The 22,466-nt window shown below is 41.8% G+C and overlaps 3 protein-coding genes across 3 annotated transcripts in view; 1 reads left to right on the forward strand and 2 right to left on the reverse strand.

Moving 5' to 3' along the window:
• Positions 1 to 4,134: 4,134 nt before the first annotated feature.
• gnpat (glyceronephosphate O-acyltransferase) lies at positions 4,135 to 15,300 on the reverse strand. Its single transcript, XM_038968279.1, has 16 exons — positions 14,986 to 15,300; positions 14,682 to 14,870; positions 14,123 to 14,299; positions 13,807 to 13,936; positions 13,536 to 13,663; positions 13,341 to 13,416; positions 12,815 to 12,966; positions 12,429 to 12,559; positions 11,570 to 11,793; positions 8,350 to 8,598; positions 8,008 to 8,087; positions 7,770 to 7,910; positions 7,239 to 7,338; positions 6,709 to 6,802; positions 6,548 to 6,609; positions 4,135 to 6,197 (listed from the first exon to the last, which is right to left on the reverse strand). Exons 1-16 carry the CDS (start codon positions 15,007 to 15,009, stop codon positions 6,154 to 6,156), a joined length of 2,001 nt encoding a protein of 666 aa, XP_038824207.1. The 5' UTR covers positions 15,010 to 15,300; the 3' UTR covers positions 4,135 to 6,153.
• Positions 15,165 to 17,955, forward strand: c29h1orf131 (chromosome 29 C1orf131 homolog). Its single transcript, XM_038968281.1, has 7 exons — positions 15,165 to 15,391; positions 15,880 to 16,166; positions 16,265 to 16,321; positions 16,440 to 16,535; positions 16,748 to 16,834; positions 16,922 to 16,953; positions 17,176 to 17,955. Exons 1-7 carry the CDS (start codon positions 15,310 to 15,312, stop codon positions 17,300 to 17,302), a joined length of 768 nt encoding a protein of 255 aa, XP_038824209.1. The 5' UTR covers positions 15,165 to 15,309; the 3' UTR covers positions 17,303 to 17,955.
• The window catches only part of LOC120024132 (E3 ubiquitin-protein ligase TRIM9-like), a 29,319-nt gene continuing 24,294 nt past the window's right edge, over positions 17,442 to 22,466 (reverse strand). Inside the window, exons 8-10 of the mRNA XM_038968280.1 lie at positions 22,125 to 22,428; positions 20,721 to 20,883; positions 17,442 to 20,414 (exon numbers count right to left, since the gene is read on the reverse strand). Coding sequence (XP_038824208.1) covers positions 20,364 to 20,414; positions 20,721 to 20,883; positions 22,125 to 22,428 — 518 coding nt within the window. The 3' untranslated portion in view covers positions 17,442 to 20,363. The remainder of the gene's footprint in view (positions 20,415 to 20,720; positions 20,884 to 22,124; positions 22,429 to 22,466) is intronic.

A 22,466-nucleotide genomic window follows, 5' to 3' on the forward strand; every position in this document is an offset into this window, starting at 1 on the left:
ACTGGCTTTCTTTCTCTCCCACATACATTCCCAGTCGTTGTCTGGGAGGGAGAACGGAGTCCGTGTGAGTCACTCCCCATCAGCCAGCAGTGTACCCCTCAGGCCATCTGAACACTGATGTTGTCAACTTCATATGTATTCCTCTGCAGACGCGATGCAACGTCAAGTTGGAATGGGAGAAGGACAATTGTCTGCAGTGAGAAGACTTCACTATTTACCACAGTCTACTGCTAGAATGCATCACTAAAGTTTCTGTGTGGTATCTGTTTAGCCTGTGTTCACTGAAGCAGAAATAGAAGGGCTATATGCACCTGTGTTTTGCTGGCAGGATGACTGCAAAGTCAATTAAAACAGCCAGAGGTTGTTGGTGGATGGATGTACAAACAAGGAGAAACATGCATGCCCTATTCAATCAAACAATTCAAATATCACCCATCCTCATGTCTCTCTCATCAGAAACTAATAGAACACTGATCCAATTTATGACATAGGATGTTTCAAATGAGAGTTGATCAAACCACTATGACAGTGCAGCTCAGAAGGCTGATATCCATATTTGATATATAATCACTCTCATTTACCATAGCATCAGACTGCTATTCTCCTCCCTATACACTCATACAGGTCTCTGGAGACAGAAAAAGAGAGGATCAGTGTAATTGTAATTATGAAAACTATTTTGGCAGCCGAGTGCACTCATAAAACAAGAAGGGAAGTTTACCTATCCACTAATTTTAATTAACTAAAGGTTTGCTATTCACTTAATGAAAGGGCTCATTGAGACCCAATGGAACTAATTTTGTCATGCTAATTGGGAAGGCCACAGCCAGCAAGCCTAATGCTGTGTACCCACTAATTTGAATTGTGCTGATCAGCCTGCTGCTTTGTAATTTCATAATTACATTTCCTGTAATGCAGAAATGCACTTGCCTGAGGGTACGGCTAGGCAATGCATCATGAACCGACTTTGATTAAATATAGCGAGGGTATATAGGAGGTGGGAGGAAGAAATCCAGCAGAAGTTAACTCCAGTAATGTGCTGCATGTAGCCTACAATCATTGTGCAGGCATTGGAGAGAAGACTTGTTATATAAACTAAACAATCTGAGCATTACCAACCAATTGACATAATCTCAGTTTAGAAAGTTGCTTCCTTTCCTTCTGAGACATATTGAATACAAAAGAGCATTAGATGTAATTTCCTTTCTGTGGCTTATGCACTTAACATACAGTATATAACTCCCCATTGGGCCCAGCAATCTGCATTTTCCAAAGCAGGAAATAGTATAATGATGGGCTTTTTCTATACTGAGAGTTTATTAATCCATAGGTTAGAATGAATATACTCTATTATATTGGGAGGTATGAGTTAAGGAGCACACAGCTAAATGCTGGGCCTTTACAATTATTTGACTCTATTTAACTAGGCATGTCAGTTAAGAACAAATTCTTATTTTCAATGACGGCCTAGGAACAGTGGGTTAACTGCCTTGTTCAGGGGCAGAACGACAGATTTTTACCTTGTCAGCTCGGGGATTAGATCCCCGCCCCAATGAATAGATGTCACATTACCTTTCCACATCTTGTACCTTCATCGATGTCTCTCAGTACTGCAAAAGAAATAACAAATTGAGAGGATGTTCTTTGACAATAATGACATCCAGGGGGTACAGAGAACAATACAAGCCCACAGACACGACACGGAGAAGGCAGCACTTTCTAATGAAGTGTAGATAATGGCCTACTTTCACTGCATATTGAATGGACCTGATAAATGCAACCCGATGCATATAAGGCCTTATATTTATATGAAATGTGGCATATGAAAGGAAAATATCTAAAGACAACACTTAGTTTAAATACAATATACAAATATTATAGCATTACAAAAACATAGAATGGATAAACATTCTCTATGCCATCATTCCCCACATATTCACAGCAGATGCTTTATACTTTGAGTACAACTTTGTTTAACTCATCTGCATCAGGCCCAGGTGGGTGTGAAGGTGTTGCAGGAACACAATATGCCAGATCCATTAGTTTACCAAATACTTTTTTTCCTTTATAATGTGTACTTCGAGGATCATGACAAAAATAAAGAGAGCTTGATTGCTCTCTGGGGGGTTCTGGCTCACCACTTCAATTAGATTGTATTGAATTGTATTACATTTTCTCCAGGCTGTCACTTCATTGCGGTCGCCATCTGAGGATTATTATTTATTTTCCTGTCAAACTTGCATCTCCAGAAATCCCACAGAACCGAGACACTGCTCTGAGAGCGGAGTAGAGGAGCAGAGGGCGGTGTAAGAACTGACTGCTAATGGATCCACTCCCTGGTGAAAGAAAACAATGTGTTGAACAACGTGGGACATTCTCACTTGGCAGACATTTCGAATTAGACTCCTAACACGCAGGGGCAGGGGGCTGGCTCTCAGAGGAGCGTGGGGAGTGGCATGTCTCTCTGCCATGTCAAGAACTCCTCTCTCTACTTAATGATATCACTGACTGTGTGTCATGAAACATGTTTTGTCTTTTGAGTCTTCAAACAACTACTCCCAGTCTCTGCTGCTCCAAACAAGGTATGAGATATCATAACATAGGAAGGCTGAATCAAATATTTTTCTGAACTGCAAAGCATTATATCATTGTCATACAGTGCATTCGGAAAGTATTCAGACCCCTTCCCTTTTTCCACATTTTGTTACGTTACAACCTTATTCTAAAATGTATTAAATAAAAATTAAAAACTCAATCTACACACAATATCCCATAATGGCAAAGCGAAAACAGTATTCACACCCTTTGCTATGAGACTCGAAATTGAGCTCAGGTGCATTCCGTTTCTATTGGTCATCCTTGAGATGTTTCTAAAACTTAATTGAAATGCACCTGTTGTAAACTCAATTGACTGGACATGATTTGGAAAGGTACACACCTGTCTATATAAGGTCCCACAATTGACAGTGGATGTCAGATCAAAAACCAAGCCATGAGGTCGAAGGAATTGTCCATAGAGCTCAGAGACAGGATTGTGTTGAGGCACAGATCTAGGGAAGGGTACCAAAACATTTCTGCAGCATTAAAGGTCCTCAAGAGCACAGTGGCCTCCATCATTCTTAAATGGAAGAAGTTTGGAACCACCAAGACTCTTCCTAGAGCTGGCCGCCCAGCCAAACTGAGCAATTGGGGTAGAAGAGCCTTAGTCAGGTAGGTTACCAAGAACCTGATGGTCATTCTGACAGAGCTCCAGAGTTCCTCTGTGGAGATGGGAGAACCTTTCAGAAGGACAACCATCTCTGCAGCACTCAACCATTCAGGCCTCTATAGTAGAATGGCCAGACGGAAGCCACTCCTCAGTAAAAGTCACACGACAGACCGCTTGGAGTTTGCCAAAAGACACCTAAAGGACTCCCAGACCATGAGAAACAAGATTCTTTGGTCTGATGAAACCAAGATTGAACTCTTTGGCATGAATGCCAAGCGTCATATCTGGAGGAAGCCTGGCACCATCCCTACGGTGAAGCATGATGGTGGCAGCATCATGCTGTGGGGATGCTTTTCAGCGGCAGGGACTGGGAGACTAGTCAGGATCGAGGGAAAGATGAACGGAGCAGAGTACAGAGATCCTTGATGAAAACCTTCTCCAGAGTGCTCAGGACCTCAAAATGGGGCGAAGGTTCACCTTCCAACAGGACAACGACCCTAAGCACACAGCCAAGACAACGAAGGAGTGGCTTCGGGACAAGTCTCTGAACGTCCTTGAGTGGCCCAGCCAGAGCCCGATCTCACATCTCTGTAGACCTGAAATTAACTGTGCAGCGACACCCCCCATCCAACCTGACAGAGTTTGAGAGGATCTGCATAGAAGAATGGGAGAAATTCCCCAAATACAGGTGTGCCAAGCTTACAGCATCATACCCAAGAAGACTCACAGCTGTAATCCCTGCCAAGGTGCTTCAACAAAGTACTGAGTAAAGAGTCTGAATACTTGTAAAATTTGATATTTCTGCTTTTATTTTTCATACATTTTCAAAAATTTATAAAAACCTGTTTTTGCTTTGTCATTATGGGGTATTGTGTGTAGATTGATGAGGGGGAAAAACAATTCAATACATTTTATATTAAGGCTGTAACATAACAAAATGATGAAAAATTGAAGGGGTCTGAATACTTTCCGAATGCACTGTATATGTTCAGATGGATATTACGCCACTATGCAAATTGCCAAGGCTAATGGTGTTTGTATTTAGGCAGGATGTATTCAAGGAAATTAATGAAATTAGACTTTTCAAGGTTAACTACTAGGCATCAACCCATTTGTGACTATATCACACATTCATGATGAGGCCACAACTCCCAGTAGCAGAGTAATAGGAAAAGCAAAGATTGGTGTTAAAAACATTTTATTTTTTTTAACTGCACTTCCATAGATGGGAAAACCCACCTGACTGGCCTAACCTGTTTTCCACAGAGCCCCAGCAGCAGCACTTCAGTTGAACAGAGTTAATCTGGTTCATGCCCCTTAAATAAAGCATGTCATGAGAAAAAAATATAAGTGCTGATATAGCTGTTAAAAGAGCTCAGAGGCCTGGATTGAGAAGGTAAATAGAGTGTGGTGACTTTAGAGAACTCAACAGTATGTCAGAGAAAAATTGATGGAAGCTAGGGGATTTGCTGGCTGTATTATCTTACTCAGCAGCATGACCACAAAACAACATGATGGAAAATACTTCCCTGATATGACACGTCCATCCACATTACTTCCCTGGAAATTGACAACCTACAGCATTTCATAGAAGAGGAGCAAGCCTGCCATCTATGGGAAGGTCATAAACATTTCTGCCTATAGATAACCACAACATTCCCCTAGTCCTCAGAACAGTCACACCATCTACCATTATATTTCAAATGCTTTATTCTTCCTGTAGATTTACTTCAAAAAGCATCATTGATCACAGTTGACTGCCACACACTGTCACATAGTTAAATGTTACTGTACAGCAACAGTAGTCATTAATGTTAGAACAACATTAATTCCACATCAAAAACACATACACATTGCACCCTACTGCACATGACAGAATGGTAGGGTAACATAGACACGTATACTTTGGCAGGAGACCAGCAGTCAATGCATCTGCTGCACTTGGTAACAGAGATCATGGTCACATTCTTCATGTGTTTGTCAAATCCGCATTGTAAACACAGTCATATCAAAGCAGTTCAGAAACATACTTCGGTCACACTAAACAAACCAGGAACTATAGGAAAGGAGAGATTATGGCACATCCTCAGTGGTCAGGTTACCTTTGTGAAACGGAGTATTCCACAATAGTCATCATATATCAGAGTAACAATGATGCAGTTGGATATGTAGCACTGCACATGTGTATAAAACAGATGTAAACAACATATGGCTCTCATGTTTGGATATTATACCATCAGCATATCTGATGAAATCACAAACTCTTTGGCTTTGATCATGAGAGGGGGTGTTTCTACTCCAAATCTGTTTTTATGATATAATAAAATATAGTAAATACAATTTCTTATCTACCCAGTGTTAACGTTGCATAAATAGGCTGGTATCCTCAATTGGGTCTGTAAACAACATGATGCGACCCCATTTTTGTAACAATGATTTCTCTGAAAAACACACAAAGGCAACGATCCCAGCAGAGGAGAAAGGGAGAGGTCCACACCAACACAATGCAAACACTAACAACATACATAAGTAGCAATACCACATCAGGCGCCATAACATCAAAATAACAAATGAAGAATATATTAATGAGTCCAAGCAGTGTTAGAAAACAAACGGGATTGCACAAAACGTGTTAATTAAAATGGTTACTATTTAAATTACTTTGGCAACCTCGGAAATGTAAAACGTCTCTAGACAGAAACGTAGTTAGTGTGAGCGAAGATCTAAAGAAGTATTTCGGTGTTATTTGTCATATAAAAAATTTGAAGAGTGTGTGTGTGTGAAAACGGTGTCCCAGATGGCATCCCTGTGAAGTTCCCTTTAAAAAACTATGACAAACAACCTTTGTAGTCAGCAAAGCTGTGCTCTCCTGGAAAATTTGGCATTATGGTAATGAAGGCAGAGTTTACTCTCCAGAGTTTTCATTGGCCCGCGAAGTGAGTGAACTACAGTCGAGCGAGGACAGCTTTCTGAGTGGGAAGTTTGCCTCCTGAAGAGAGTAAAAACAAAATCAACCATCAGGACTCACACACTTGTGTTGTGTAATGGAAAATCCACTATAGGCTAGCTGTCATGCATGTGTCAGTGCCACATCATCCAAAGTGGGTCATGACAACTGCTGTAACAAAAAGTGTAAGTAGGCCAGCCCTCAGTACCTGATGCAGCCATTTGAAATGAAACAGCACTACACAAGCCTGTGTGACTCAAATAGAATTAAATATACAATCATCTTATATAACTTTGTGTCAACCCATCTCTATACAGATCTTCTGCTACAGCAACAAGAGAGACTTGGGCTGATCTGAGTCTGATTGATATGACTGATCATTCTACTCTTACCCAGTATATTGTCTATAGAGTTCACAGCCATCTTGTTCACTATGAGAGTGACTTGATCAGCTCTGAAATTAAAGAACAAAGTATTCACAGTCAGAACAAACATTCCCACAGCAAAATGGAACTTCACAACCCAGATATAGGAGTAGTTGAACTGGACTTACACTTTGACCTTTGTTACAGCATCCATACGCAGCAAAGCGGCAAGAGCATTCTTCTGCATGTCTGACGATAGCACCTCATAGCACCTCAGGTTTCCTGTGAAAACACACAACACAGAATGCTCACTTCTGAGAGTTGGCAGTAGCATCTAAAGCCACTAGATGGCAGTTTTCATTGTGTCATATAAACCAAGAGCAAGGGTGTAGACATGAAGCTGCCCACTGGGCACACACTGGTTGAATCAATGTCGTTTCCACGGCATTTCAATGAAATTACATTGAACCAATGTGGAATAGACAGATGTCCAGCTAAACCTACCCGCTGGGCACAGACGTGGACATAAAGCTATGGATATGGCTAGGGTTAGTGGATAGTAAGTTAAAATGTTGTTGACAGACAGCTGAACATCTGCAAACCATGGGACTATCCAAATAAATGTATACTGTTCCACTTGGCTATAAACTAAAGTTGTTATGCTGCTGACTGAACCCAGACCACACTCAAAACATTTCAGAGAGTGAAGTGAAGGCACCTGCTAGGATGAGTTTGACAGCGAAGCTGCGGACAGCAGGGATGTACTGCTTCTCTGTCAGGCCCTCACTGGCCTCCTCACAGAAGTACCGACACACCACCTAGAAGAGCCACACACAAGAATTCAACACCAGTCAACTCACACACAGCCACTGAAGACCACGGAGTGGCACTATCCAAAGAAATGTGCAATGCTGATTTGTGGACACCCATCATGTAACACCCTAACGTGACAGTGCTCTGGTTATAGAGCTCCCTCTACTGGAGACCGGTCATGAAAATTCATATTTCACTGAGGATTCTCCTGCAAGACAGTTGCCACTGTAAAATGAATTGACAACTTTTGGGAACTCCAATGTACACAATACTGCTAAATCATCAGGCCACTATAAAAGGCTCTTGAGCTCTTTGAGTAAAATGTAAGAAAAGTGTTTTAAGTTATGATAAAGTAATAAAGCTATTATAAAGCCATCAGGAAGTATCATGCTCAGATAAAAGGTTTACATTAGTGCTAGACTGAGGGCCAGTGTACCTGGTAGCCTTGTAGGAATGGTTCCAGCAGGCCATTGAAGAAGGAGAGGGTGGGCTGACCTATGTCTGTCATCACTATGTCCTGCTGCGGCATCTGAACAGCACCAGTCTTCACCAGCAGGTAACACGCCTCCTCAAAGTCCTGTATGGATATTCACCATAGGAATAAGTGCATACTAAGAGCTTATTACGATTTTAAATCCCTTAAAATTATTTGTCACTGTGCATGTAAGTATTACCTGGACAGTGTCCCCAGGACAGAGGATGAAGTCATTGGAGAACATGTCCCAAAGGAAGCTGAAGCAGTTGTACACGTCATCTGAAAGATGCAGCCTTGTTTAAATAAGTGGAAAAACACACATTCAAAAACCTCAGCCATGTATACTAGCTAGCACCCTATTGGGACGACATAAAAGCAGGTATATTGAGTGGAAACTTAAACTGGGGCTATATACTATATTTCAAACCTAATAAATTTGTTCTAATAAGCATCTTTGAGTCCATGAAGCACTATATAAAACCCATGAATGTACTATTAATATTAAATGAGATCAGAGTTGGCCTACTGCCAGGCCACTCACTCTTCTTAGAGGAGGCTGCAGTGTGCATGGCCACAGCCAGCATGGCGGGCCGGAGGAACACGTGAAGGACCTGGTTCCTGTAGGAGGCACAGGAGAGCACGCTGACGGCTCTGTTAAAGAGAGCCTCCTCTGGGGTCACCGGGCCCAGGGGCTCCCCTACCACCAGACTAACCCGGCCCCCTGAGACACACGCCAAGCCCCTGTGGAGAGCCAGGCTGGACGACACCACCTTCGCTGTGGGAGCATGGTCTGGAGGAGCGAGAGAAAAGAGACAGAAACAAAGAGTGAGACAGAGAAAAGAGAAGGAAGTAACAAGGTGACGAGGCCCAGCAGTGAGTTCTGTCTAGACGGCACACGCAGGGTGTCTGAGATGATCCTTCAGATCCTGTCACAACATCAGTGACTCATTAAGGATGGCAGGGGAAATCCCCAGAGCAGTGACAAGGGACTGATGTCTGAGGCCTGGAAGGGCCATGAGAGCATCATCTGGGTGTGGTTAGCAAGCCCAGAGGTTCACACAGAGCTAATTATAAAGCTAGATCAGTCGCTCATACTCAAACATGTATTCTTCTGACATCAAAGGGAACTGGATATCAAACATCATATCGCATCAGGAGCAGTGGGTCTGATAAATAATATAGGGCCAGTCAAAGTCAGTGAGTGAACAGATTCTGCACTTTCAGGTAGAGAATGTTTTTAGGGCTCATGAAACACTTTTGTCCAAGAAAGACCTTGGCGAGGAAATTACGTTTTTTTTCACTGGGTCAATTCCAATACGACCATACCGCAATCAACATTGCAATCAACCCCCGATTACATGTGTGGGGCAGTAAATAAAACAATTTAAAAAATAGAATAACTTTGCCTTTGATTAAATTCTAATGCAATATGTATGACATTCACTTGTTGCCTGGAGGTGAACCAAATGTGCTGCATTTATATTTGGCCAGCAACATACCACTGTGCATCCCACTGCTGGCTTGCCTTTGAAGCTAAGCAGGATCGGTCCCTGGATGGGATATCAGATGCTGCTGGAAGTGGTGTTGGAGGGCCAGTAGGATTTTTGGAGGGGGGTTGTTTTTTATGTAAACTTTATTTAACTAGGCAAATCAGTTAAGAACAAATTCTTATTTACAATGACGGCCTAGGAACAGTGAGTTAACTGCCTTGTTCATGGGCAGAATGACAGATGTTAACCTTGTCAGCTCGGGGATTTGATCCTGCAACCTTTCGGTTACTGGCCAAACACTCTAACCACTAGGCTACCTGCCGCCCCTACAAGAAACACTAGGAAGCACTCTTTCCTCTGGGCAAAAAAAAATAACTCAGCAAAAAAAGAAACATCCTCTCACTGTCAAGTGCGTTTATTTTCAGCAAACTTAACATGTGTAAATATTTGTATGAACATAACAAGATTCAACAACTGAGACAAACTGAACAAGTTCACAGACATGTGACTAATAGAAATGGAATAATGTGTCCCTGAACAAAGGAGGGGTCAAAATCAAAAGTAACAGTCAGTATCTGGTGTGGCCACCAGCTGCATTAAGTACTGCAGTGCATCTCCTCCACGTGGATTGCACCAGATTTACCAGTTCTTGATGTGAGATGTTAACCCACTCTTCCACCAAGGCACCTGCAAGTTCCCGGACATTTCTGGGGGGAATGGCCCTAGCCCTCACCCTCCGATCCAACAGGTCCCAGACGTGCTCAATGGGATTGAGATGCGGGCTCTTCGCTGCCATGGCAGAACACTGACATTCCTGTCTTGCAGGAAATCACTCACAGAACGAGCAGTATGGCTGGTGGCATTGTCATGCTGGAGGGTCATGTCAGGATGAGCCTGCGGGAAGGGTACCACATGAGGGAGGAGGATGTCTTCCCTGTAACGCACAGCGTTGAGATTGCCTGTAATGACAACAAGCTCAGTCCAATGATGCTGTGACACACCGCCCCTGACCATGACGGACCCGCCACCTCCACCTCCAAATTGATCCCGCTCCAGAGTACAGGCCTCGGTGTAACGCTCATTCCTTCGACGATAAATGCAAATCAGACAATCACCCCTGGTGAGACAAAACCGCAAGTCGTCAGTGAAGAGCACTTTTTGCCAGTCCGGTCTAGTCCAGCGACGGTGGGTTAGTGCCCATGATGTCTGATGAGGACCTGCCTTACAACAGGCCTACAACCCTCAGTCCAGCCTCTCTCAGCCTATTGCGGACAGTCTGAGCACTGATGGAGGGATTATGCGTTCCTGGTGTAACTCAGGCAGTTGTTGTTGCCATCCTGTACCTGTCCCGCAGGTGTGATGTTCGGATGTACCGATCCTGTGCAGGTGTTGTTACACGTGGTCTGCCACTGCGAGGACGATCAGCTGTCCGTCCTGTCTCCCTGTAGCGCTGTCTTAGGCATCTCACAGTACGGACATTGCAATTATTGCCCTGGCCACATCTGCAGTCCTCATGCCTCCTTGCAGCATGCCTAAGGCACATTCACGCAGATGAGCAGGGACCCTGGGCATCTTTCTTTTGGTATTTTTCAGAGTCAGTAGAAAGGCCTCTTTAGTGTCCTAAGTTTTCATAACTGTGACCTTAATTGCCTACCGTCTGTAAGCTGTTAGTGTCTTAACGACCGTTTCTCATGTGCATGTTCATTCATTGTTTATGGTTCATTGAGCAAGCATGGGAAACAGTGTTTAAACCCTTTACAATGTAGATCTGTGATGTTATTTGGATTTTTACAAATTATCTTTGAAAGACAGGGTCCTGAAAAAGGGACGTTTCTTTTTTTGCTGAGTTTATATATCCAATGCCCCAGGGCAGTGATTGGGGACATTGCCCGGTGTAAGGTGCTGTTAAATGGGTCTCGTGAGTAGCGGTGTTAACCCCGGAGTCCTGGCTATATTCCCAATCTGGCCACTTAATCATCGCCAGCTTCCAATTGGCTCATTCTTCTCCCCTGTAACTATTCCCCAGGTCGTTGCTGTAAATGAGAATGTGTTCTCAGTCAATTTACCTGGTAAAATAAGGTTTAAATAAACAAATATTTAGGCCAAGTTGTGCTGAGGCTACAAAAAAACACTAAGCAACAGCATCAAAGAGCTTACTGTATCATTTGAGGTCAACAGGAGAGTTAAAGCACAATCAATGGTGTGTTAAAGTTAAAAGTAAGAGTTACACTGGGATCAATGTGCATTGCCTATGACTGGTGTGGATCCTACCAGGCCAGTCCAGGAAGGCAGCATAAGACAGGGCTAGGCCTCGGAGCCAGACGGTCTGCTCTGTCAGCACAGACAGTTCCAGGCCCTCCAGGTTCTGCAGGAGGAGGGAGGCCATCAGGACCCAGGGCTTCAGCACCATGTTGTCCTCCTGCAGACGCACTATCCTGTAGGCAGTGTCATTCACAAATGACTGGGTCTCCTCCATGGGCTTCCTAGGGATGTGTCTGTAACAGGATAAGACTCCAGTGATTACTGAAGAACATGACTAACCATCTCAAATTAAAACAGGGTCTCAACTGAATTGTATTCATTTTTTAATCTCAGGAAAAAAAAGCCATTGAAGTATTAGCTAGTGGGGAGAGTTATGAGTCAGGGATTAACATTGAAGTCTGAAAGGCACTTGCCCATCAGGCATGTCAGGAATATTTTTGGGTTGCCTGAAGATCACTTGGTCAAAAAAGTAAATTTGCTATTTACATGTGAAAGTGCCATATATGGCCTGCCTTTCACCTACACATCAGAAAGAGCAGTACTGGAGTTCTTTGTACTTTTGTTGTTATAAAAAAAAATACTATTATTATTTTTGTTATTTTTTTTATCAGAGCAGTCTCAACATGTCCGACTGCCTGAAATTACACAAATTTAATGTTTTTAACATAACAATGGGGACGAACCAGAAATATAAGTTTTATTGGAATTCTTTGCAGTTTGGTTGTTTTTTTAACACCTACCCAATGGGGCAACATAAAAGCAGGCTCAATTTATTCCCCAGGGATTAAGGCAACACTTAATGTCAATCCGTGTGAGCTATTGTAAGTTATGAGTGTAAGGTTTACCATAAATAGACAGCACAGTGTACCTTGGGAAAAGGTTGTACTTAGAGCGGTTGACCTTGCCCTGGGCCAGACTCCGTACTGACACTGGTTGGCCAAAGTACACATGAATGCTGCCATAGTCTTCACTGAGGATTCTCCTGGCTTTCAACAGTCCCTGAAAGGCAAAATAGCAGCCTATGTTTGAGTGTCATTATGCAATTGCCTGGCAATGTGCTGTGTAAACACAGGTGCAGGATATCAACTAAGTGAGGTGAGATATCAATGTACGCAGGAAGTAAGTTAATTTCAATCAATACTGAAAAACCGATGAAATCAAGTGAATGTCTACTTTCTCCAGACAACACCTCTCTTGGTTGTAAATCTATTTCCATCAGTACAGTACAGGGCTAGGCACATAGTAGAGACTCACAGAGGTGGACTCCTTAGGCTTGGGCACTCCCAGGAGCTCCCTGGCATAGAGAGATTCCTCTAGTATCCTCTCATAACTGATGCTGACAGGCACTAGGTTGACATCAAACACTTCTCCTTTGAAGAATGGTTCAATCACGATATTCAGTAGCCCTGAAATGACGAGAGCCATGGTCCAAAATGATTACAGTGGATTGGTTTCTCATACATCTACAGACAAGAGCATTGTATTGTTATGAAATAATTCCACTGCAAAAAATGACATTTATTGGGGTCAATTCTGGCACCTCTCCCTGGGTATATAACAGAAAATCTGGCAATGGTAGCAGAAAAGCTATTTCCTGTCACCTAGAGTTTTTTGCTGAAAGAAGAAAATGTCATAAAACAAAACACTTAAATGCTACATACTGCACAACAAATGCAGAGCTCAGCAATAAGCTCAATCAAAAGCAAGGAGCCAAGTCAGATATATGAATATAAGGATTTTGGTCAAGTCTCCAATCAAAACAACATGGATGTTTATTTACCTAATTTAGGGGTGAGGGACTTGCATGTTCGGCTTCTTGTACCCTCTAAGAAGAACTCAATAGGTGCAAATCCATTCTAAAAAACAAATTCAGAGATAGACAGACATACAAATTAAACACTCAGCACTTGCTCTGTTACAGCAACAAAGCACAATAAAAGGACAGCGGAACAGAACAGTAGGTCATTGTGCATACCCTCAGCATGGTCTTCACATACTCTGAGAACACAGCCCAGTACAGCTTGTCTCCTCCAAACGAGCGCCGGATAAAGAACGCTCCTGACATCCGGAGCATCTCACCAACAAACTTCATCCCCATGAAATCTAGATCACACAATAATATCCTCAATACTAAGGCGAGCAACAACAACATAAACGGCCAAACAAAAGATAAAAGAACAAAGGAGAGTGTTTTTACACAGAGTGAACATTAAGGTGTTCAGAGAGACATTGGAGCAGATGCTTACCCATGCCTGCAGCGATGACAGGCAGGGCGAGGTCATAGGTGTATAGGATGTAGGACATCAACAGAAAGTCCATGTAACTACGGTGACTCGGGAGCAGCACCACTGGATGCTCCTGGATGGCCTGTTGGAGCTGGAGAAATTAAGAATGTGTGGATATGAATGAACTTTGTTAATAGGACAAATAGTTAATATCCCATATGTCCCATGCTCCTTAATCTACTACTTTGCATTACATTTCCAACATAACTCAGAATCAGAATGCTATTTGATGAGGAAGTGAGCTACCGTTTTTTATTGTCAGACTCAGGACACTCACTCTCTGGATGCCCTCCTCGTTGACACAGACATGTTGGAAGAGGGTTTTGAAGGCCTTGGTAAGGGCGAAGGCAAAGAAGCGGACGGTGCTGATCTGGAGCCGGTGGGCCATCTCCTCCAGAATGACAGAGGCCTCTTCTTGGATGATGTCAGGGGCCTTGCCAGACTCTTGTGACACCTGGGCATGATCATCAACCAGAAGGCAGGGGTTATGAATAATACATGTATTGCCATATCCCCAAAGACAGTTTCAGAGTATGTTGTCAATACATTCGTCATTGGTAGTCAAACCAGTTTAAACACTGAAGGGATGGAATTAACCCGTTAGGTGACAAAGTCAAGGATAACTCTGCATGCATGCAAAGCAATGTCAGTTACATTCATGCACACATTGTATCAACACATTTTGTAATCTACATGTAGCCTAAAATTGTGGATCAGAGGGGTTGCGATGTCACTGTGGTGTGAGGCACAATAGAAGAGCTGAGATGTAACACTTGACAACCTATAACAACCAATGACAAACTTTGCACATGCGGGCTATGGCACTGATTACCTACTTTATTAATGACATAGTGTAGCTGATCAGATTGGAGAACGATATTCTTGAGCATGTTTGCTTTGCAGGGAGTGACTCCCTTGTAAAGAACCGGTGCATAGCACCTCAACGCGTACTTCAAGTCGCTGGAGTTCCTCCTCTCTTCTAAAATGTCTTCAAAGCCATCTCTCTTTAGCATGGGGTCCCTTTGCTGTAACGTTACAAACACACGAATGTTAAGACAGCTGGCACAAACAGTTGACATTTAGCTCAAGTGTCAAACATGTTGGTGGGTGGGGCAAGCTAGCAATGTATAGCCTACGTACCGAATAAAGAGTTTTTGATGCCATTCCTTAGCAGGTATTATAAAAACATAGATGCTGCTTTGGCTGAAGAATCGTCGACAGAGATTTAAGCTAGATATATATGTTTGACTCGCTGGATAATTGCCTGCTATGAATGGCTACTTCCTTGTTTGTACATTAAACTACGGTGGCCAAGAAACGACATCCTGATCCTGTTGCTTTTCACTTGCATAGAACGCACACGTGTGTACATTGGTTTGTTATCAGTCATCCACAATCGTGTTTTTTCTTTGTTTCCCTATTTTATTTCGTATTTACATGATATTAGTTTAGTCACTGCTTGAAATGGACAACAACGAAAATGGAAAGGAAGAAGACACGGATCAGTTTTTTCTTGACCATGTCCTGAATACGTTGTATGATTTCGGTAAGCAAAAGTTAGCAATTTAGCTTGCTAGTTAGCAAACAAAGCAAAACTAGCGTGTTGGAATTTAGCTAGCATTAGCTATCCAGAGATGGTTGTCTTACTAGTAGTGGTTGGACGTCATCCTTTATTTACCAGTTTAGCTCTGTTTTTTATACTTGCTAGCCATTAATTTAGCTAGCTAGTAGAAAAGCTAACGTTAGCTAGCTGTGTCTGTGACGTGTTGAAACAGGGTCAACCTCTTCCTGGAGAGTAATTGGGTGTGCAGGCTTTTGCTCCAGTACTGCATTAACATTTGTTATACTAATGAGCGGCTTTTTAGAGACGTGATTAGCATAATCCAGTTTATTTGAGCAGGGTTGGCGCAAAAGCCCACGCAACTAGCAGCTCTCCATGGCCACCCCAGTTCAAGGAGGAGGCTAGCTAGTTGCTCATTTGTGTGGCTTGGTTCGGGTGGTCTTGAATATTTTTCTAACAGCATGTTGTTACAGGTGATCGAACAGTGTCAAAGAGAGAACAAAAGTCACAGAAGAAGAGATCCCAAAGGAGTGAGGTGGAGGACGAGGACACCGCTGCAGACGATTGCAGTGATACTAAAGACAGTCTGGAAGTCAGACATTCAGATATCTCAGCGATTGACCTTCCTGGTGCTTCTGAAGTTGGAAACACAAGTTCAACCACTAAACAGGCACCACCAGTAGAGGTGGTCACATTCCAGGATCCTACAAAAAGACAGAGACAAGCCAGAAAGCCACCAGTGCCCGAGGTCAAGGACAAGGTACTATGCCTAACGGCATCTGTAAATGGCATATTACGATTTCACCTCAACCTGAGCCTCTTGTCAGAATCATTGCATCTCATAAATTTTTCTTCCAGCCTCCTCAAACAAAAGAGAAAAAGAAGGTGGACCCAGATGAATTCAGTCTAGAAAAGGTAACAAAGTGAATGTTCTAGGATATTGAAATTCTACCCAATTATGATACAATCTTATACCAATGATCCAATTATTTTGTTGAATTACAATGTCTTCCTGTTTTATTTTGTTTGTTAGGCTCGGTTAGAAGTTCAAAGATTTGGAATCACTGGATACCAGAAAGTGCAGCAGAGGGTTTTTGAACAGGAGCGAGCCATCATGCTTGGAGCAAGGGTAAACTGTGGTTACATAAAGTAAACATGATATTTTATGCACATTCCAGAAAGTGTAATCTCTCCTGCTATTTGCACACCAACAGAGTTTACCATATAATTTCCCTCCCTTGTAATATACAAACATGATCCTCGGACAAAGTTGTGTAAAGTTGGCGTTGGTTATGATGAAGCAGAGTAAATAGTCTGACAAACTTAATTTTTTTATCACAGCCCCCTAAGAAGGAGTATGTAAACTACAAAGTGTTGCAGCAAAGGGTTAAGGACAAGAAGCAAAAGGCAAAGGAAGAAATTCAGACGGTAAATTGAATGATATCCCCATCATTTCGCATTGAGTGTGATGTCATCTCAGTTCTGAATTTGTATACCAATTCTTTTCCATTCTAGAACTTAAAGAAAAAGAAGATGACTAAACCAAGGTTAGTGATGTTATTCTAAGTTTAGCTTTAAAATAGATTTCCAAATATGTGGACATTTTGCCACAATTGAATAGGTATCATCAGTAACTGTCAGTAACTGTTATGTAGTACATGTTTGCTCCATGCCTCTACTTATTATGAATTTCTGCCTCCCTTAAGTGTTAAATCTCCATGTTTCATACTCTGTGTTCACTGAATGTTTCATGCTGTACCATTTACTAGGGATGAGAAGAGGAAGTCCTTCTCCAGTAAAGCTCCTACAGGCCAGGTGGGACGCTTTAAAAATGGAATGCTGGTCCTGAGCACCAAAGAAATTCAGAAAATAAAAGCCTCCATCAAAAAAAAATAAGTTTAAAATAAATGCCACAAAAGTGATGAAGTGAAAACAATGATTAAGAGTTGCATTTTTGGGAGTTAGGAGACTTTTCACATGAAGATGCAGTAACGGACAATTGATGTCCAAGCCACAATTAACATAACCCCAGAAAGACTACAGAAAAGATGTGAAGAGCACATTCATATTCCATCAGTTTATTCATTATATAAAGGAAAGAGAGCATTTTTTTTCTTCTTTTAAGCTGTATAATATGAAAACAATGCCAAGTACAACGCATTTCATATACAAACCACTTAGAAGTACGAAACGTTTACATCGTATGAGAACTAAACATACGTAACAGAATTCTATAAAATAAAGCACAGCTTTTTGTGAACACACTCTGGACACGGATGCCAGTGTCCTAATGGACCAGTTGACATTCCCTATGAGGTTTGGTGGTGCACCCTGCCTAGTTCTCTGGTAGGTTGGCAGTGAGAGGGCACTAGCCACGACCCCAGGGCATGAGTTGCAAGCCTGTGTTTAGAAGAGAGATGCCTCCCAGACACTGCAAAAACCTTCCCCACATGGCATACTGAGGGTGGGGACAGTAAATGTGGGCAAAATAAATCTCTGAAATGTATTATACATTTATAAATAAATATATGAAATAAATGTGTCTACTGTCAGTCTCTTGAGGCAGAGTCAAAGATTCAAACCCAATTGTAATCTGACAGTCGTGACTGTTTCTAGCACGATTTTCTTTTTGGGGGGGTGGGGTGTTCACATTCAGAAGCAGGCTGGGAAATGCATGCCAAACACTACAATATGACACTTCGAGACGATAAGCTACTATGTGAATTTACTACAAAGATTCCTTTGATATTATGGTCTGTACCGGCAGTGTGTTTGTGAACACCATTTCCATGGTGATTGTTGAGAGGCTACATGGAGCCAATTTTGTTTGTAGGCCTCTGCAGTCATCCCTTTTGGGTAGATGACACTTCACTATACTGTAGTTGCCAACACAAGCACTTATTGAGTTTTATAAGAATATGTTCATAACAGGGATGATTCTCTCATTGACAACATTCACTTGGAGACACTCAATAACCAACTGTACATGCTGCAACCTGATGCATTGGCTTGTCTATACAAAATGGCTTTAGTCAATATCATTTATTTACCCTGGGAATGGTCACCTCCACATTTTAGCTTTGGACATACTGTAGTTCTGTGATCAGACAGTCTGCTCTACATCATATCAACATGTTTAATGTACAAGGCATTGGCTCTGTTCAGAGAACATTAAACACAGCTAAATAAACCCAACATTAGATTTTAAGACCATTCAAAAATGCATGACTATATTTGGTGTTTTTACAAAGCGAGGATACAACAACAGTACAAATCATTTTCACCAAGGTTGTACCACCATGCTTCACACAGACTGAGCAGAATTTGTATTCTAATAGCAATAGCTTTATTATTCTTAATCCAAAAACCTATTACCATTTTGGATTAAGGGCACATCACTTTGAAGCAACACTTTTAGTAGCAGTCGGAGATCAAAATGTTAAAAAAATTAGAATTACAGAATATGATACAAAACAACTCCTAACTGCATCTAATCGTGATTAATGATATACCAGTATGTGAACTTTATGAGGACATGGTCAAATGTAAATGTGGGATAATAAGCCTGCCTAGTATCTACAATTCCATTAAGGACCCCTCGAACAAATCACAAACGCACTGCTTAACCCTCTAAATTAAAGTTGTCATCTGACATTGTATGTTAATATGCTTGAGCCCCATAAGATATTAAATTGTCACATAAATCGTTAAACACATTTTTTTTTTTGTTATGGGGAAATTAAAGTGATGCTGTAATTTTGACTTCAAACTCTAGGGGGCAAATGTATTGTACTGTACTAGGTAGTTTGAAAGGCTTCTGCATATCACTGTTTTAGGAATAGTTTTACTATGTACAGATGGAGTTAAGTAAACTAGTTTGCTTAGAATGCATGCTTAGGACACATTAGTCATATTTACAATTTCCTTACATACAGTATCATGCTATCTTGACCCTCTAGTGGTCTGTCAATACAATATTTCTAACTGCTTTACAATACCTTTAACAATACTTGTTTATTCACATGAGCATACACCCTCTTAATAAATATTTCAATAGTGTAGTAAAACCCAATGCATAAACAGTAAATCGTTTGAAAAAAAGATACATATTTGTATTTTAAATAGTTTGACAAAATATACATGGCAATGTTACATCTCAATGTCACAGTGGTTTGGCTTCACTTTGAACCAAGATTTGTCATCTAGTGACAGAATTGTAGGTACCGTTTGTACTCTGATTTGTCCTTTACACAGATCTGACGATCTATGCTGGGGTGAATTCAATTTCCTTAAATGAAATGTATAGTGTATAAAATCCCCATAGGTAATTTTCAATTGAGCAGATTTCCAGATGAATTTATTCCAATTATGGTATGGAAAGGCTTTGTAAAGTTGCAAAGACAGTATTTCACCAATAATGTGTCTAAGAAAAGCTGTATTATTCTCAACTTTTGAATGAGAAGGGAAGGGAAAGAGGGATACCTAGTCAGTTGTACAACTGAATGCATTCAACTGAAATGTATTCAACTGAAATGTGTCTTCCGCATTTAACCCAACCAGTGATTTCCTATAAAGAAATTGGAGTATACAAAGTCTCTATGAAGGAACCTGAGAGAAGAGAAGTAGAGAAATTGTACTGTAGGACATCTCATGACTCTACCCTCATATGGGATTTCGTTCTAGTGTTGCACTTCATTAAAGCACCCTGTGGCATTTTGACTGTAAACACAGAATCTGATTGTACGGCTTGAGATGCAATTAGGACCTGGAAAATTACAAAAACAACAGAATATTTTATATACAAAAGTCCCTCGTATATAAGACTCCCTACAAGGGTGATATTTGATCGTAGGCATTAAACAGCATAAGATATGCTGTAGTAGCAAGAACAGATGGGGATGGAGCAGGAGGAGTACATTTTGACATTGGTGGGACTGTGCCAGGACACCTTAGGAGGCTACTGCTGCTTAAAATTCTTTGGCACCTCCATTCCTGTTAGTAGGGTAACCTGTGAAGGACAAACATTACAAAATGAGATCATGACAGACTAAGCTGCTGACTCGAGATCCAGGATTTGACTTTCAGGAGCCACAGAGCTTACTAACTCAACATAATGTATATTTGCTGGTACGTAAGAATGGAATAAAAATATGTGCATATGCAGTTTAACATATCCCTAATTTGAAATGAATTTCATTTCTAAATTAAGGCCATAATCCTTGAATTTCGAGACAAAACTACCCAAATTTGTACAAAAAAACAATGTTCTCCAGAGTTTTCCCATCTAAGCAACTCTGTCTGACTGTCTGCTCACCTGGACATTCCTGTTGATGCTGACAGCAGGCATGAAGACTCCCTCCAGGTTCTCGAAGGCCACGGGGCCATGCTGCTGTTTGTTGATAAAGAATGTTACAGTGTGCTTGTTCAGGTCCAGCAGGATGCCCACAGTGGCACCCTTGCTGATGCCCCCCTCGGCCCTGCAGAACACACACACACACACGCACGCACACGCACACACACACACACACACACACACACACACACACACACACACACACACACACACACACACACACACACACACACACACACACACACACACACACTGAGTCTAGGCCTAATGGACCATATCAAAACAGATCAAACAGGCCCTTTGAGAGTGGTATGGGATCTCAGAGGGATAGAGGGTTGCCAATGACTCCAAACACAGTTTGCAGCAAATGGCTTTCAGCAGTTTCCTCTATTCAAAACATTAGATTTGACCTAATTGCAAAATAATGTGTGTTTTGTATGTAGGCTGTGTGTGAATTGATGTACAGTAAATCCAGATTACTTGTGGTTCACCAAATATATGAAAACCGCCTCTTGAGCTTCTCCTTCAGGGTGTGTAGCTTTCTCCATTCCAATGGCACAAAGTCAAATAAATACATCAGTATCCAAACATCTTAAATACTTTGGCAATGCAAAGCTGTATGTAAATAGTTAAACTCAATCCAGTCAACTCACCCAAAAAGCGAGCAGATTTTTGGTTTTTGAGAGTGAGCAGCTCAAACAACAAAATGGTGGAAGTGTGAAAGCATCACCGTTGTCAAACAGCTATGTTACAAAGCTTCAGGACTTCCTAGTGGATTTCCAGAGAAATCCACTAGGCGAAAGAAACAAACAAGCAGAATTGCAAGCAAAAATCTGCCTTTGATGATTACCTGACATTCATGTATACCTGGCACTTTAATGAGGGAAATGAGTGTGTCATTGTGGGTGATAGGCTCCAACGTGACAGCTGACAGGAAGAGAAATAATGAGGGTGAACAAACACGAAGATGATCACAGGGAAACCTTTGAATCAGCTACTGAAAATGGTAACTACTACTGCATTATTGTTCATTAAGGGGGAAGGAGGATTGTGCTTTGTGTATTCTTGTCTCTGGATGTAGATTGCTAAGCCTGTGGAATTTGAATCTATGTATTTCATTACTCTATGCTACTCAGTAAGTATACAGTATAAGATTAAGTAAAAATGGATTATCACAAAAGAATAAGATCACTGCCCTACAAATTATCTCTTCCATTTACAACTAACTGCCTGCCAATATTGTACGTGTGTAAGTGGGCTATTTCTGACAGTATGACACACAATGAGGATGATGATTATTTCTAAACTTGGAAGCTGTGGAGGAGCAGGAGTCAGCCTTCCACCCCTGAGAGATGTCCCACCTACCTGTTGGTGTGGGAGTTGTTGTGCATGAACCAGCTGCGGTTGTTGTCCACGTACATGGCCCAGGCCTTATCATCCTTCCCCAGCATCATGTCCTTCATCGTATTGATCCTCGCCACCCCGAACGCAGGGTCCGGGTGGTTGTCATAGCGATCCACCATGAGCTCCCAGTAATGTACCCCCTTGGAGAAGGCGGCAGTCCCCAGCACCACACGGTCATCATAGCTGTTGCAGCTCACCGTCTGGTTCTCATTGGTCAACACAATGTCCCTGTGAGCCGAGGCGGGGTCGAAGGTGAACCAGGCCACTGCAGGAGAGACAAAGTAGAGCAGTAGGATGAGTCAG

The sequence above is a fragment of the Salvelinus namaycush genome, chromosome 29 (assembly GCF_016432855.1).
Source record: "Salvelinus namaycush isolate Seneca chromosome 29, SaNama_1.0, whole genome shotgun sequence".
NCBI classification, from domain to species: domain Eukaryota; kingdom Metazoa; phylum Chordata; class Actinopteri; order Salmoniformes; family Salmonidae; genus Salvelinus; species Salvelinus namaycush.